This window comes from Oculina patagonica, chromosome 9, assembly GCF_052425735.1.
Source record: "Oculina patagonica isolate OP01 chromosome 9, crgOcupat, whole genome shotgun sequence".
In the NCBI taxonomy this organism is placed as follows: Eukaryota; Metazoa; Cnidaria; class Anthozoa; order Scleractinia; family Oculinidae; genus Oculina; species Oculina patagonica.
Window position 1 is genome coordinate 3,667,821 of NC_135766.1, and position 15,032 is coordinate 3,682,852.

The window sequence follows — 15,032 nt, forward strand, 5'->3', positions numbered from 1 at the left end:
CCGGCGCGCTAACCATTAGGCCACCGCGCCTCCCATTTAAAAAGTATATAATCGACCCATAATTAACTACTAACCGATGGTCGAGCCAAGAGAACGCCTCCTCCATACACAGTTAATCTTTGGCTTCATCAATCATTCCGGTTCTCAATTTTGTTTTACTACCGGAAAGTAGGTAATTTAATTGTCAGTTTTCACGAACGATTTTTTCCGGAATCACGGATCACGGTCTTAAAAAAAAATAGATCACGCGTTGTATTGGACTGGCAATTCACGGATCACGGCTAAATTTGAGCTGTTTTCACGTGTCACATGCTATATTTTGCTCAAATCACGCGTCACGCATAACCCCTTTACCACTTTGTGTGAACATCCGGTTTGTTCGATTAGGGAGGTATACCGCTGGCCTAATACTCCGGGCATTCTGATTGAGAGTCGGAAAACCAACCGCGAAGGGAAAGCTGCTTGTTCGGCGTTAAATAAGGAAAATAATAGACCAAATCGTCCATCAAACCATCTACAGTACCAAAAGCAATGGTGTTTACGATGACACTGGTTGTTTATTCCTTGTTATGTGGGGCTGTTTTCCTCCTGGCGCTACTACTGTTATCACGCTTTGCAGCACATAGAGCTTCTCTCGCTGACTTGAGAAAGATCCCTGGCCCGAGACCGAATATTGTCTTTGGCAACGCTTTGCAGCTTCCAAGTTCGTCTTATGGTGAGCGAAGGCTATTGTATTAGTTTCTGTGTATGTAAAAAATACACTGATATCTGTCATCCCGGGTGTTCCGGGAAGTGTTTCTAGAAAATTAGATATCCGATAGTCTAGAATTCTCATAGATTTTCCACTTAATATCATAAATAATTCCTCCTCGGAATTGTAGATCGTTTTGCGATTTCAAACACAATTCTGGCTTTTCGGTTGGTAATAGATTAGTGCGTGGCGTGATGTTATCGACACTGAAATATTCATACTCTCACTCACGAATTCAATTTCATAAAATATCCACAACAAAAGTCAGTTTTAATATACCCCCTTAGATTACCCGATTTTGGTTATCATATTTTCCCGTAAAATTTATCATTAAGTTTTATACTTAAATTGTTGTTTACGTGACTGAAATAAACTTATCCGCTTCATTAATTCCGAGCTCTAGCTATGTCACGCGACTGTGGTGCTAAACCGGAAGTTGATATTTATCATTGTCATTGCATAATTAATTATTTCCCCTCAGTTTATAGAGGGTCTGAATGGGGTTTAGTGTTGGGTTATTTGCCAATTTTTTAATGTTAAATGTTTCCGGAGAAAATACTGTAAAGTGTTTGGGATTAAGGCTTTCCACAAGTTGCTCGTGATTTCCCGAAAAGTTGCCCGTAATTTCTCAAAAAGTTGCTCGAAATTGCTCCAAACGCTGCTTCTTATCAAGATAATTTCTCTAAATATATGCTAATTTCCCTTTGAGGGTCAGATTTCTAACCAGTTTTCTGCAATTTTACAGCAAAATAAAGATCTAAATATTTAAGGGAAATTAAAGGTTTTCTTTAATTGAGAAAAATCGTGAAGATATCGATGACGTCTTGTAATGTTTTAATGTAGAATGAGCCGAAAGTTGAAACGTCTTCAGATGTTTCTCGAAAATCTTCGGCAAACTTCGTAAATCTTCGTAAACGTTCGTATGGCCTTTGAACAACACTCGGATAATCTTCGGAGATCTTCGGTCTGGAAATTGCTCAAAATGCAACAAGTTGCTCGAGAGGAAAAAAGTTGCTCGAAATATGAAAAGTTGCTAAAAAGTTGCCGAGCAATAATAATAAAATCACTCATGAACTTTGAGCTTATGCTTTGTGTTCTCCTCAAAAATCTTTGGTAGTCTTCGAAGTTCTCCGGCAGTCTTCGGGAATCTTCGGTAGTGTTCGGAAATCTTCCGTAGTGATCGGGAATCGTCGGAAAATGGCCGAAAACTTCTTGATACATACTAAAAAAAAAATGATATGGTAATTTTGGAGCCGTTTTTGTTTCTTTCTGAATAAAGTTTACTGTTAGCGTGATTTTTTTTACTGTCAGTGTTAAATTGCCTAAAATTTAAGCGTTTCATGTTACAAAGCCAAAAAATTAAGTGTTTAGTAATATCGAAGTAACCTCATTTATTCAGACCCTCTTTATACGCTACCGAGTAAAAGTAAGCGTTCGGACTTCCGCCACTGTACGCTTTTTATTTTAATACGCTCTCATATGGAGGCAAAGATTACACTTCAGTATAAAAGCCTGAAGTTCAGAAATCGCTTGGTATTTCTACATAAAGATCGAGCACTGAATTCTATAGCAGCTTCGGATAAGAAATGATCATCGTGTACCAACAGTAAAGTTTGCTGACTGCCGGATATGATTTAGTTTTGTTCAAAAACAGTGCTCGTGAATCACACCATATTTTTTCTTTCTTATGTCAGAAACAACAATATTTTATGGTATGCCAACACTTAAAAGCCTAAATAGAGTAAAAATAGCACGGCCTGAGCACGACATATCAACCGACTATCCTCGCAGAAACTAATAATGTCATTTGTTGACTTTGCTATAATAATAAACCACTCACTAACCAACAAAATAACCTTGCGACGACAAAAGAAAGGAAAAAGTTTATTTTCCGAGATGTGAATAAACCGTAATCAATGGTTATTAAGTGAATTATTGCAATTAACACTTTTAACCTGAAAACGTTAGCCTGACTTTTTCAAGTTTTAGGGCACTTCTTTCCTATCCTCCTGTAGCCACACCACTTTTTAACAATTTTCATGACTTGTACAGCAAAGCCGGGGAACGATGTAGCAGCTCTCACAAAGTCTCACATGAATGGCTTGCAACCTTTCGAGAGAACAATAGAACAAACAACAGGAACAATGCTCCTAGCCCCCAAAACAATAACAATTGCTACACTAGAGGACCTGTAGAACTACAAGCTTTCGATAGCGGCTACACTACTCTGAGCCAGGCCAATATAATTGGATTTCCAACTAATACCATCACTTTCATTTTATTTTCAAGTACAATAAAAACCCGCGTATAAGAACAAGTGGATTAAGAACACCCAGGGCTGATTTTAGGAAATAAAGTACCATTTATATAAGAACACATTCAGCCTGAAAAATGAAAGTTGTTCTTATATGGAAAAATATCAAAGATCAACACTACTTTTCATTGCACCCATAATAGTTCCACCCCAATTACAGTACATTATTGCCTTGATTTATCAATTTTATTAAAATTAAAATACAATTGTGTGCATATATATTGATTTAATCTATTGGTAGCCTAGTATGTTCCTTATTTTAAGAAACTTTTTTAAGAACACTCACAGGCTGATTTTGCAGATTATAACCCTTTATATAAGAACCAAATCAGCTTGAACCGCCAAAATAGGTGTCCTTATACGCGGGTTTTTACTGTAGCACTACATTTTGGTGACACTGCTCCTATAAAAACAACCTGTTGTTTTGAATGTATTTTTTCATATTTTTGTTTTAGAAAAACTAAAGCAAGTCACACAGTGGACAAACCAGTTCCATGGCGGGATGTTCTGTCTGTGGTTTGGTCCTTTGTACACATTTGTGCTTATCTATAAACCTGAATTGGTAGAGGTGTGTGAGTACAGAGATGAAATTTTTATCATGAAGCAAATTTCTGTTCCTGTGTGATTATAATAGCCAATATTTTATAATGATGATGATGATGATGATTATAGTAATAACGATGATGATAGTGATAATAATAGTGACGATGATCATGATAATCACGGTAAATATCGAGAGGATAATTTATTACAAGGTGGCGAGAAGATATGAATGTTATGTTCGACAACAACAGAAGTACATCCCATTATATGATTAAATAAAAATAATGATGTTTTTTTTGGCAACGAAAACATAAAATTCCCATCTTCTCACCGCCGTGAAATGTTCTTTTTTATTATATAGACAAAAACTACAGAAGTGAATTGAAAGCACAAACCTTTACTATGTCAACTTTTGCAGCTCGACGCCGGGCTGGAATTTCTTAAACATGATCTCTTATTTGGTCTACTCTGCAAGAACCTCCTTGCATTGTTTTAAGTCATGTGAAGTTTTATTTTTTAAGTTAACTTTGTATTTTCCTGATTTTAGTTAACGATTTTCAGTGAACTCAACTTCTCTTTCGCCGGCGTTTGGTAAAATTTGGCAGCCGTTCAATGGCGGAAAATAACGTCATCGATGTCCCAACAGTGAGGATATACATCACTACAATCCCGGATGTAGTTTATAGTAGTAAATTTTATTAGTGGTCTATATTCAAGTAAAACACTCGCGTCCAGATAATAAATTGCGATACTACAAAGCATTGCTTTCCTTTATCAGCAGTTCAGACTTTCAGTAATATATCAAACGCGACAGTGTTTCATCGGGATATTCAAACACCGAAAAGAGCGTTAAAAATACAACTGTCAGCGGAGTATTTTTGGCGAAGTTCGAGGTGTTAGTATAGCCGATAAAACACTGTCTCGAGTGTTTAATATATCATCTCAATTGAAACAAAAACTGCTTCGTAAATGGAGACATAAAATCGCAAAAAAAATAATGCTAACTAAGACCGGGTATCCAAACCTCCTTAACGGTTATGATTTCATTTTCACTTGATGACTTAGTAATGAAGTTGAGAAGCTAAAATATCAAATGGTTTGTTTCAGGTTATTTTAAGTAGCTCAAAGCACATGACCAAGTCGCATGAATATGAATTCTTGCATCCCTGGCTTGGAACAGGTAAACTGTAGAACGATCTGTTTATTGAAGAATTTTTTTTTTTTTTTTTTTTTTTTTTTTGGGGGGGGGGGGGAGGGGGTACACTTTACATTTGGAGGATATACACTTTACACTTCTCATTGGGTCGCTACCCTTGGAGACCCAAAAAACAATAGCAACATGAAGCTCGGAAATTCGAAAAATTTTCCGAGTCATTATGATAATGTTTGTTTAAGTGAGGGACTCCGGAAGCTCCGCTTTATAACCTCGAAGAAGGGCAATTTCATAGACACAGCAAACGCACAAGAAAGTGCGGATTGACAAAAACGAAAAAAACATTAAAGCGGATTGCGATATGGGTTTTAAAAAATTGCCGGGCCGAACAATTGTCAAAGTCTATGGTTTAGTTAATTAGATTATTTTCATAGCGAGTATTTGGCAAAACCTAATAAAATAGACACAATTCACCCGGCTCACGGTCTCTTAGAGACAATTAATTACTCCAGAATTATTAAAATTTCACTTCTGTTGTACTTTCTGGAAGTTGGAGGATTTATCGATTGGAAATAGATTAATTTCTCTTATATATGCCCGATTCAATTCAAGTAGGCTATTAAGAATGGTTTACAAGCGGAAATCTGTATGCGTTCATAGGCCGCTTTGCTTTAACTCGCATGAATCATTGTTATGGCTGTATTTAAAGTCGCCAATGATGTTTCTTTTTTATTTTATTTTTATTTTTTTCCTTTTTAACAACCTTATGATGGATGAATTTCTTCAAATATCAAGGCTTACTTACAAGGTAGGAGGAGAACAGGTACTTCTTGTGATAATCAGATAAAATAAAGCTTGTACTTTATAACTCAGAACGATGAAATACACACTAGATAATCATGCAAAAACTCCTATACATGTAAGTTTATTTGGAAACACTGACCAACAGAAACACAAACAGTTTAGTATAAAGCTGAACATAGAGTGGTTTATCTTATTAGAAATTACAGTGTGAAGCGCCTCTACCGTGGCCACCCAACAAACTTGTTTACAAGTGTGCTCTCGTAATATTTGTTTCACGAATATGCCTCCTTGCAAAGTTGAATACAATCAAAAAGATACTTGTTACATCGAATTTATCAACAAAACGCAGTGAAAACGTAAAACACTGCAAGATGACACTTGTAAAAATGTTTTTTGGGTGGCCACGGTAAGGCGTGTTGCACTGTAAAAGGCATTACCTAAATAATTGCTCTACGTTGGGCCACGGATGACTACCAAGTCCAACAAGAACTATGTATTTCGTTGCTTAAGTTTATTAAAATTTCATTTCTTTTTTTAATATCAAATTCGTCCTTTAACATGTATAGTTCTGTTTCAGTGATGGCTCCAAGTGGAGGACACGCAGGAGGTTAATAACGCCAACTTTTCACTTTAAAATCTTGAATGACTTTATACAAGTAGTTGAAGAACAGGCAGGCATTCTCATCACACACCTTAAGGTAAACGTCATTTGTGTTTTACCTGTCAACTGCCACGTTCCTCCAGCTGACTGACTGACTGACTGACTGACGGACGGACGGACGGACGGACGGACGGACGGACAGAAAAACGGAGGACAGACGGAGGACGCACGGGCTGACCGACTGACTGACGGGCGGACGGACGGACGGACGGACTGGCTGGCTGGCTGGTAGGCAGACGGACGGACGGACGGGCGGACGAAAAGACGAAAAATAGCCGGATGGATGGACTATAACGTCGTCAAATACCATGGCTACTTTAACCGCAAATGCAACTAAAAAAGATGGGAGACAATCAATCATAAAATGCGGCTTACATATGTCATTGATTTTGCTTGGCGTTTTAATTTGTGGCAATTGGGTCGATAGAGGCTGCATGGAAAAGGTCACTCAACCTCCCTTTCCGAAAAGTATGTTCTCGGGTAACGATGTTGAATTACGATGCAACTCGGGTCGTTTAAGTGTCCTAAATAATAACTTTTTCCGTCTTCAATTTTTTTTCCATTTTACCAGAATAAGGTCGACAAAGGAGTCTTCAACATCATGCCTTTCATTACACTTCTTACACTGGACATCATATGCAGTAAGTGAATTACTTTGAACATATATAATTTTAAAGATATTACAACCAGTTTACATTGCGGGCGATTTCTGTTGTTACATCATAATTTAATCGTTCTTGGAGACGGAAAGTGAGCATATGTTATAAGTTAAACAAATCTTTACTTTGTTTATGATCAGTTACGTCCATGACCTCATCGCCACATGCACAAGACAATGCTAATTCTCCGTATGTCAACGCAGTTTTGAGGTATTTAATTCACGTTCCAATGTCTGTCTGTTTGTCTGATTGCCTACCTGTCTGCCTGACTGGAAAACTGGCCAGTAGGCAAGCAAACTGTTGACTAGATTTTATTATTTGTACACATTTTTAGTGTAACGGTATTCACTTCTGTTTTAATACGGCTTTCGTGTAAAGAACTTTTGTAAAATTATAAAATTACCGTAATCAAATAAAAGTAATCGATCAATCAATCAATCAATGGATCGATCAATCAGTCTGTCTGTCTGTCTGTCTGTCTGTCTGTCTGTCTGTCGGTCGGTCGGTCGGTCTGTCTGTCTGTCTGTCTGTCTGTCTGTCTGTCTGTCTGTCTCTGTCTGCCTGTCTGCCTCTTGATATTTTCTGTTTGCTGGATGTTTTCTTTGTTTCTTTATTGATCTATTTGTTTGTTTTTGTTCCTTTTCACGTATAAGTATGTCCGGGTTGGTTGAGATGCGTCAGATAAAACCGTGGCTGTGGCCCGATATTGTGTATCGACTAACGCCTTCAGGAAGAAAGCACAACAGATGTCTTAAGATCCTGCATGACTTTACCAACAAGGTGATGGAAATGCGCTTCAATAAAAAAAAAAATAAAATCACAATTTTGTGAGTTCGAAAAGTCGATGTGATAAACAGATGAATTTTTCCTCTCAGTTAAGTCCTCAGTGGTTTACATCGTGATTATGACATTTGATTCCCTGCTAGTAGAGGCCTCATTTCCTATATATTCGCTGAGCTAACAGAACGAGGGAAAAGAGACCTATGCCTTGGGTCGAAAATAGCTATATTGGGCATCCGCTACAGTTAATTAGCGACTGAACCTAAATTAAAAACGAACCATCACGTGATGTTCCTTGCTATGTGGGCTCAGAAAACGACAGCGGAAGGGCACAATTTGCGGTCAACAAACAATGCAAGGAGTATGGGTTTTGAAATGAGCCGTACAACAACGTGGAGAGCGGTTGAGTTAAAGCTATTTCGGCCAAGGGCAGAGGTTTCTTTCCCCCTTTTCCGTCTGCTCAGTGAATACAAAGGAAAAGAGACCGCTGCTAGCTTGGAAGGCTTTTAAAAGTGCGTTTTATCAAGCACAACATAGGCAAAACTATTTTTTATAGAGTAGCAGGTCGAGCTTGATCAAGTGGTTAGACCTTGTAGGAAATAATGGTTGTCGGCGGATTGCCCCTAAGGTGAACGCCGATTCGAGGATCTGGCAAAGTTTTGGGGAATTTATTCGTCGACATGTCACTCAACGCGATGGCAAATGTTACTCGAAAGACCAGACGATGACATTGACTATATACTGAAACATTTTTGCAAACTTTTGAAACTATTCAGTGAGTGAGGCTGCTTATATGTAGACAGTGGTATTATAAGACTGTTTTACTTTTGTCATATTGCTAGTTAGTTGACTAAATTGCGATTTTTTCATGACCAGGTTATAGACGAGAGAATCGCCGAAAGATCAGCCAAGAAATATCGTCCACAAGAAGTGAAAAAGGAAGACGACAAATCAGAAGACAGTGAGTTCAGGCAAAAGAAGCGGCTTGCTTTTCTTGATTTGTTGCTAGAAGCTTATGACAACGGAGAAATATCACGGGAAGGAGTCAGGGAAGAAGTTGATACGTTTATGTTTGAGGTTAGCGCTCTTGTATGCTGCTTGTGGGATACCCTTCTCTTGCTCAACTGATATGCCTGTACGTATTTCCTTTACAAACTGACTAACATAATGAGTTGCACAACTTGATCATGCAAACTACAGTTAGTCTTCTGCACAACACTCTACACACCACTGTCATCTATTTTATAGGTAAGGTATAAAGTCTACATACGAGCCCAGTGTCCCATCCGGGCGGAGCTTATCCCGATTTCCCTAGCATGAAGCCTCTAGCAGTATCTCTACTACCCCCTGGATAGGATGATAGTCCATCACAGTGCTAATTCACCGGTACCCATTTATACACCTTGGTGAAGAGAGGCACTATAAGAGTAAAGTGTCTTGCCCGAGAACACAACGCGGTGCCCTGGCAAGGGCTAGAACCTGGACCGCTGATGTACAACTGATTGAACGACTGCCGGACTGACTGAGCCGACTGTCTGACTGTCCGTCCGTCTCTCCGTCCATCCTACAGTCGGTCAGTCAGTCAGTTAGTCAGTCATTAATGACTGATTGCAAATGGATGCTTAATGTCAGTGGTTGGTCTTTTATTTATTAGTTAATGCCGGTGATTGTTTTTCAGGGTCATGACACAACAGCCGCTGGTATCACGTGGGCTCTGTATCTTCTTGCCCGCCATCCTACGATACAGCAACAGGCTCGTGAGGAAGTGGACAACTTTTTTGGTGAGAGATGCACGAATAATGTAAAATTTCATTTCTGTCATGTGTTTGGTGAGAGATGTCACCATGGCCACCGATTTAAACTTTCGGTAAAAGGAACAAAAAATTAATATACTGATATCGTATTTGCTTGTCAGAAACGCGTCCAGAAACACTTACGGTGGAGGATTTGAAAGAGCTTCGTTACCTGGAATGCATAATAAAGGTAACATGTGAACTACTCAGACAAATTGTGCTTAGGAAGTTTCTCCTAGTGGTAAACCGTATATTTAGTACTTAAGTAGGAGGAACAATGTCTAATGTCTACTACGGTGCGAGTGGACGCCTAAAAGATAGCGGTCCGGGTTCGAGCCCTAACCGGAGTCACTGCATTGTGTTCTTGGAAAAAAAAAAAAAAAAATTTCTCACAGTGCCCCCAGGAGTATTAATGGGTACCGGTGGTTTGTTGGTGCAGCTTGGTAGGTGCTGGGAAATAAACAACGATGGACTAGCATCCCATCCAGTGGAGGAAGCAGTGTTTCTATTCTCTTCATGATACACGATTGGGAATCAAGCGCCGACAGCTATGAGCCAATTGGGCTTTAAAGGCTTAACTAGGTATCTTATCATTTCCGAGGAAAGAGGTAAAGTGCTATCTTTCAGAATATCTCGCTAGTATTTTCTTGACTATGAAAGTGGTTTAATACGGCCTTACCAGAGGCCGCAAAAAGCTTTTGGACAGCACAAAGGTCGCGGCCTCTGGGGACGCGAATGAAACCCAATATAAATAAATTGTCGAAGCGGCTTTTGTTAATAATGCTTTTCTGAGTTCTTGGAGCTTTCTTTGGTGAAGTTGGGTTAAAATAGTTTAGCGTAAAATGGGCTGCTTGATACCCGACTCACATGCAGGAACTAATTTCCATTCTATAAATTTGCCAAAATGTCACTGTGACATGTCCCTGCACCACTGCCTTTTCGTGTGTCTGCGCCTTAAGAGGCCGCAGAAGATCTTTTGTTCTGGGTTTAGACTAACGTTTAAATAAACTTTTCATTCAAGGAAGCCCAGCGCATCTTTCCATCTGTGACATACATTGCAAGAATGACTTCTGAAGACTGCCAGCTGGGTAACTTAATGCTTGCATTAATTTAGTTTCGTTTTGTTTATTTCTTTGTTTCGCTTTAATTTGTTTCCTCTCTGTTTTTTTTTTTTAGCTTTGTTATTGTTGTTGCTGTTGTTTTAGTTGTTGTTGTCTCTGTTGTTGTTGTGAAGCTGTTTGGGCATTCATCTTTAAAGAGCCCGTTCCAATAGTCATTAACGAATGCCCTGACTATTAGCTAAAAGAACACAAAATCAAATAGGTCATTACGAGATTTTGTTGCTAATATTTTAAACACGATATCTCCTGTCCTACTATATTCCTCCATTTCCACCCACTTATTGTGAGGGCTTGTGAAACTCGCAACTGCCTGTTGTCTTGCTTTTGCAACCGGCTGCTAAACAGTTGTTAAACGAATTTACGGCTATACTTATTTTTGTTTCCATTTAATGTACCTTATTTTGAAGTGACAGAGATGTGATTGTTTTATAGATGGCTACTTGGTTCCAAAAGGCACAACAGTTGGTGTTTCTCTAATGGCACTTCACAGAAATCCAGAAGTGTGGCCAGCTCCGCTGGAGTTCAATCCTGATCGGTTTCTTCCAGAGAACAGTCAAGGACGCCATCCATACGCGTTTGTTCCTTTCTCAGCAGGACCGAGAAACTGCATTGGTAAGTTTGGTACTTTTAATACACTTTCACTATTAGAGACAAAATCTAAAAAAAAAAAAAAAAAAAATTAAATTTAAAAAAAAAATTTCCAATAAAGGGAAACCAAATACCATTCTCTCTCAGACATCCTTTCGCCCTTCAGCCATGCTACCTGCTTACCTACCAGGCCGGTAGGTAGGTTGGTGGTGGGTAACGTTCCTTAGCCATATTCAGACCGGGCTTTTTTGGATCTTTTCAGACCAGGAAGAGGGGATTCCGCCCTCTTTCCCTCCGTAACTCACAGAATATTTAAACAATCACAATGAAACTAAGGGGATATAAAGCATGTCCAAAAATCTATCATTTGATATACGTAACGTTGGATAATGACGCCGCATCACGTGACGACTACATCATGATTTCCAAACAGCCGCCATCTTGGAGCCGCCATTTTGGATTTCAATTTCTTTCCAAAACGTCAGAAAACCGCCTAAAATTACTGAAAATTATACTCAAAATCAACAAAACGGCGCAAAAAAAATCATAAGAAGGTGAAAATAATTGCATTACATTTAATTTTCATTGACAGAAACACAAAAATTACAAATTTGGGGAAGACATCTGTTGAAATATGCTTTTGCCAGTGTAACGTCAAAGTCCCGACACAACAACCTATCCTATTTCCCAAATATGTTTTTACATAAACTCGCAAAGTTTGGCAGCGTTTGTTTGAATCTTGAAACAGTATTAAGCGTTCAAACTCAGCGCAGGCACTTCCCAACCTCCCCCCCCCCCCCCCGGTCTGGATAGGGTTAAAGTGAACCCAATCATTTAGCGATCGCCGCCGCTTTCTATAGTCTGTCGCGTAATCGCAGCGGGTTTTTTGTATGAGAAGCGCCACGAGATAGATCAAACATTTACATATTTACATTGGGTGAATTTGGCTCTTCTGCTCCCTCTTTTGTAAAAGGTTTAATTCTTCAAAATTTAATAACAATAACATTTTAAAACTTACCAGAGGTGTTGTGTGTGTGTGTGTTTAATGTCTCGTTTGTTGCCGGCTTTAGTCTTCACAATTCGTGCATACTCTTTAAAAGAGTAAAACATACAGAATGATTACAAGGGAAATGCGCTACATGTACCTAAAGAAATCACGGATTTGGTTTTGTTCCTCCTAAGGTCAGCGCTTTGCTATTCTCGAAGAAAAGCTCATCCTGGCACATGTTTTGCGCAGCTTCAGCATCGAGTCCACGCAGACCTTTGACGACCTTCAGACGTGCACAGAAATGATAACCAGACCAAGAGAAGGAATATTTGTCTCCTTAGCAAAACGGCAGTGACGAAGGAAGAAACGACATCGCGGCGATATCTCATCTAAGTTAGCTGTTTGCGAACATATGATTAATTATTTTAGATAGAGCGGTTTTTACTTGAGTGTCGAAAGTAATCCGCGTCTGCATTGGTTTTGTATTACTACGCCCAGTGATTGGTTTAAAACTCTCGCGCCACTTTCTTAGCCAATCAGAAGTAAAACCAAAATCAATCGTGTCTCGCTCGGGCACGTTTTCCCGCGCCTCGTTCCGGCTACATGTATTTGCTTCGCTTTTTGATTGTTTTTTTGGACTGTGTATACGTATGTCCTTTGTGATTGGCCAGAGTAATTACTTTGCTTTTACGATACTCAACTGAAAACTGCTAAAATGCGGTAATGTATAGCACACGGTATGAACGTAAAAACTGCTTTATTATTGAAATTGCTAAAATTCTGGTGGAAATAGATAATCCCTGTTGCAGCAAACGAATTACTGCCTAGAAGATTAAAAAAACTGAAAATTGTAAATGACTAGAATAAATATGAATGCAAATATTTTTAGAGTTTTGTAAAAGTTAGGAGTGGAGCCGAATCGCTATTTAATTACATCATTGGTCGTTTAGAATTTGAGCATCCTGTTAAACATTTGGTAAAGTTCCAACCGACGAGGCTTTTCTTACTTTCTAAAGTGAAATAAAGAAAATAAAGTAACCTGGGTTTTTTTCTTTGCTTTTATTTTTGTCTGTTTTGTCCTTTTCGTTGTTTTTTTTTATCTGCATAGGCTTGTCAGTTTATTTTATTTTAATTATTTATTTTTTTAATTTTCTTGAATTGATGCTTTCAATTTTCTGGAAAGGATATTCCGTTCTCACTAAAATCGTGCACTCGCAACTGCACAATCAAGAATCTTGGCAACAGGCCTACCGTAAGAACGAATTATTTATGCGCTATTCGTTTTGGTAATTTAATCAATCTTAGAAGCTGGCCCGGAACTTTACACTTTACACCTTACAGAACAGGTAGTTAATCACGGTCTTGTTGTTAACAGTAAACAAAAATCTCCAGGGTCCAAACCCAATTACAACGTATTGTTTGAAATCGGTCCTCCTGTTGAGGATAATTGCATTGCAACTTAAATTTACTTTAACTGGTTAGGTTACTGTCATTAAATTAAAGAACGTTTCTTTTTTACAGAAAGGCCTTGTAAAGCCCGATTTGTTTTTAAGTCCGAAATTAATAATTCATCTTAATCCTTTACATTTCTATTTCCTTTACATTTACATTTACATTTATATTTCAAACTTGATGTTATTACATTGTTATTACATTGTAATTGTATAATTGGATGTTTATACGTTTTGTACGTATATCTGCATTTGTTTTATTAATGCTTCACAACAGTGCAATACAAACACATTAAAAAATGGCATATGTACAGGGGTAAGTAAATAAATGAACTAAACATAATTGATACTTTACAGTTCTGCTTAGCAAGGCGAATATAAGTAAAAAGCACACTACAATAATAGCAGAAAACGGAAGAAATCTATCTGTTGGCAGAAAAATACAAGACTGTCAGTGACATATCCAAGGCAAGTGAGGGTAGAAAATGGAATGTCAGGGGATACAAAAGACGTTCTTAAATGAAAGTGTTGAAAAGTTCCCATGTCTTCGGATGGGTGTTTTTTTATATCTCTTCTGTTTCGTTTTTGAGTTTAAGATATCGCCAGGAACCATCTATGTGGGGGTATACCTGCATTTCGGTTGACCGCAGATTATCTCTTGCAACACGATTTCTGTATTGATTTCTTATGCCCATCCTGAGAGAGCCAGGGGTAACGTAGGTGTGTTTCACTAACATACGTACAAACTCTGACAAAACTTTAAGTCCAGTGCTGCAATCTACTATACTTTTATAGATATTGCATCTAACAAAGCCAACATTGTCTTAAATTTATCTCAGCTATAATGATACAAAGCAGATTATGTGGCATGATGCCTTGATGAATATTATTCCCTGCGCCAAAAGTAGAGTTTACTACATTAAATTTTTATACGGTCTATTTAATGTTTAGAGTAACGGGGTTTCGAAAATCGTTAAAACCTGGCAAACACTGTATTCTTACAATCAAACCTACAAAGAAACAGAGCTGTTCAGGTTGACTTTACAAAACATGTATCAGTACGCAAGAATAAGACATGTCTAGATAAGTGCGCTTCAAATACAGTAGTAAGGGTATAGTAAATGACTGCTCCTACACGCCTGTAATTTATTTTTGCCATTTCTTGAATCGTATTCAACTGTGTCGATAAATAAAAATACGAATATAACGTAACGGATATACATGCATATGCATACGAAGCAAAGAACAAATTTCAGAGGACACCCGCCAGTATTATAACGTAAGTTGTTCGAATGTGACTTCAAGAACCCTTGTACATTTTACTGACACTTGCGCATGCAATGAGATTTTTTTTTACCTTTAAAAAGGATGTTTGTGCAAACTTGCGCAGTAAAAACCTTTTCCAATTATCTAGCTGAATATTTAA

The 15,032-nt window shown here is 38.2% G+C and overlaps 1 protein-coding gene across 2 annotated transcripts; it reads left to right on the top strand.

Moving 5' to 3' along the window:
- The first annotated feature begins 109 nt into the window (after positions 1-109).
- On the top strand, positions 110-13,216 carry LOC144665246 (cytochrome P450 4V2-like). Of its 2 annotated transcripts, XM_078526451.1 has the most exons (14): positions 110-715; positions 3,521-3,633; positions 4,716-4,788; positions 5,557-5,569; positions 6,143-6,263; positions 6,798-6,867; positions 7,026-7,095; positions 7,539-7,665; positions 8,542-8,742; positions 9,344-9,446; positions 9,581-9,648; positions 10,480-10,546; positions 11,012-11,191; positions 12,350-13,216. In XM_078526451.1, the coding sequence occupies exons 1-14, from the start codon at positions 532-534 to the stop codon at positions 12,508-12,510; spliced, it is 1,551 nt and encodes a 516-aa protein (XP_078382577.1). In that variant the 5' UTR covers positions 110-531; the 3' UTR covers positions 12,511-13,216. The 2 variants fall into 2 exon arrangements, with proteins under 2 accessions (XP_078382577.1, XP_078382579.1); XM_078526453.1 differs by lacking the exon at positions 3,521-3,633 and having other exon boundaries at positions 598-715.
- The last annotated feature ends 1,816 nt before the right edge of the window (positions 13,217-15,032 follow it).

Excerpts from the sequence above, each read along its gene's own strand:
- LOC144665246 (XM_078526451.1), top strand. The coding sequence starts at position 532 with ATGGTGTTTACGATGACACTGGTTGTTTATTCCTTGTTATGTGGGGCT. Across the intron at positions 10,547-11,011 it reads TTCTGAAGACTGCCAGCTGG|ATGGCTACTTGGTTCCAAAA; the intron begins GTAACTTAATGC and ends ATTGTTTTATAG. Across the intron at positions 11,192-12,349 it reads AGGACCGAGAAACTGCATTG|GTCAGCGCTTTGCTATTCTC; the intron begins GTAAGTTTGGTA and ends GTTCCTCCTAAG.